This window comes from Babylonia areolata, chromosome 6, assembly GCF_041734735.1.
Source record: "Babylonia areolata isolate BAREFJ2019XMU chromosome 6, ASM4173473v1, whole genome shotgun sequence".
Classification (NCBI taxonomy): Eukaryota; Metazoa; Mollusca; class Gastropoda; order Neogastropoda; family Buccinidae; genus Babylonia; species Babylonia areolata.
Window position 1 is genome coordinate 56,119,203 of NC_134881.1, and position 1,768 is coordinate 56,120,970.

At 37.9% G+C, this 1,768-nt stretch overlaps 1 protein-coding gene across 1 annotated transcript in view; it reads right to left on the reverse strand.

Moving 5' to 3' along the window:
• Window positions 1-1,545: 1,545 nt before the first annotated feature.
• The window catches only part of LOC143283461 (uncharacterized), a 1,168-nt gene continuing 945 nt past the window's right edge, over window positions 1,546-1,768 (reverse strand). The window contains exon 2 of the mRNA XM_076589701.1: window positions 1,546-1,733. Coding sequence (XP_076445816.1) covers window positions 1,546-1,733 — 188 coding nt within the window. The remainder of the gene's footprint in view (window positions 1,734-1,768) is intronic.

The window sequence follows — 1,768 nt, forward strand, 5'->3', positions numbered from 1 at the left end:
GCAACGGCGATCTTGCTGCGTGGCCAAGCGACTCTTGCTGCCTGAATACTTCGCACACGGGTCGCTGCACGTTTTTGTTGCTTGTCGCGTGAAACTTGCTGCTTCGACGCCCCGTGTGCGATGGGCATAACCATAAACCTAACCCTAACCCTAACCTAACCCTACTAACCCTAACCCTAAAACCTAACCCTAACCTAACCCTAAACCCTAACACCTAACCCTAATCCTATTACACTACACGATAATACAGTACACTACAACACATCACGACCATTGGTGATCAACAGGAAATGTATTGTTAATTGTTGTTTTTTATATTGAAGAAAGTCAGGATGGTTTGAATGTTGTAAATGTAAGTGTGTTATATAAATGTTGAAATGGCAATATGTAACCAAGCGCTCTGCTTGCTTCAAAAACTGCTTCACACATCACCATAGCAGTCACCATTTTCGCAACTAACTTGCTGGCCTTCAACAGCTCACGCAGAATGTACGACGCCATTCCTGGTTTAAATGCAAAGCCCATTCTAAACCTATTCCCTAATCATCTATTAAATCAAGTCTCTGTATCGTTCACTGCAATATTATATTGATGCTACAGTGTTTCATTGACATACATTGATACAATGTCTCCTGATCATAATATTCCCCTTTTTTTCTTCTTTTTTTCTTTCTTTTCTTTTTCTTTTTTCTTTTCTTTTTCTTTTTTTCTTTTTTTGATGTTAAAACTTGCTTATTGATGTAAGGGACAAAACTTTCATTTCTTTGAACTTTCTCGTCAACAGTTAACTCCCTTACTGAAACGAGTGAAAACAAAATCGGGTACGGGTACCCACACACACACACACACACACACACAGGGAGAGAGAGAGAGAGGTAATGGGGAAGACAAAACAGACAGAGCAACAGAGATAGAAGCAGATGGACAAATGGCAGTCACAGACACACACAGAGATGATAATTCTCCGAATAAAAAAAAGACAGACACAAAATTAACTGTTGAAGCCAAGCAGGAAATTCAGCCAATCCCCCCTAAATTTGGGACATAGACAGCATATATATTGTAGTTTTTGGATGTGTAATTTGTTTTATAGATAATTGGTGTAGATTTTGTGTTTTTGTACATTATAATTTATTATGCACGAAGAAATCTATTTTTAGTAACACACACTATGGACATTTTTTTTGAAGCCTTGAATAAGATTACAGCTCTGATTTTTTGTATATTGGTGAAAAACTAGTTTATCTGGTATGTAAAGCTCAGAATTTGTGTTACTAAGCTTACTTTCTGAGTTTCACCAGTTGCAATAACGCGAATATTTTAAAGAAAAATAATTAAAATTAACAACCCCTTAAAATCATAAAATCAAAGCTACTACTATGTCTGAGGTACAAAATCCAGCCATATATATGCATAACCACCTTGCAAAATTTCAGGGTGATTGCTTGAAAAATAAAAAAGTTATGATGTTCATAATAGTGGGAAACAGCAATTTTCGGAGAAAAAAAAAGTAGCAAAAACAAGCAGCAACATACCTTTTGGAAGCTAGTGACCCCCTGCCAGGTATGGAAACCCCTCAATTTCAGCCAATTCTTCTTCCTTGCCAAGTCTCTGAAGTCTTTTCCTTCTTCTGTACTCTTTTGTGGTGGTGTGTGCCCTCCGCTGAGATGTCAGAATGCGGAGTGTATCCTTGTCTTGGAGGAATCGCTCAGTGAAGGCACCGACAGACATACCTAGTTTCACCAGGATATTGTGTTACTATTGTGTA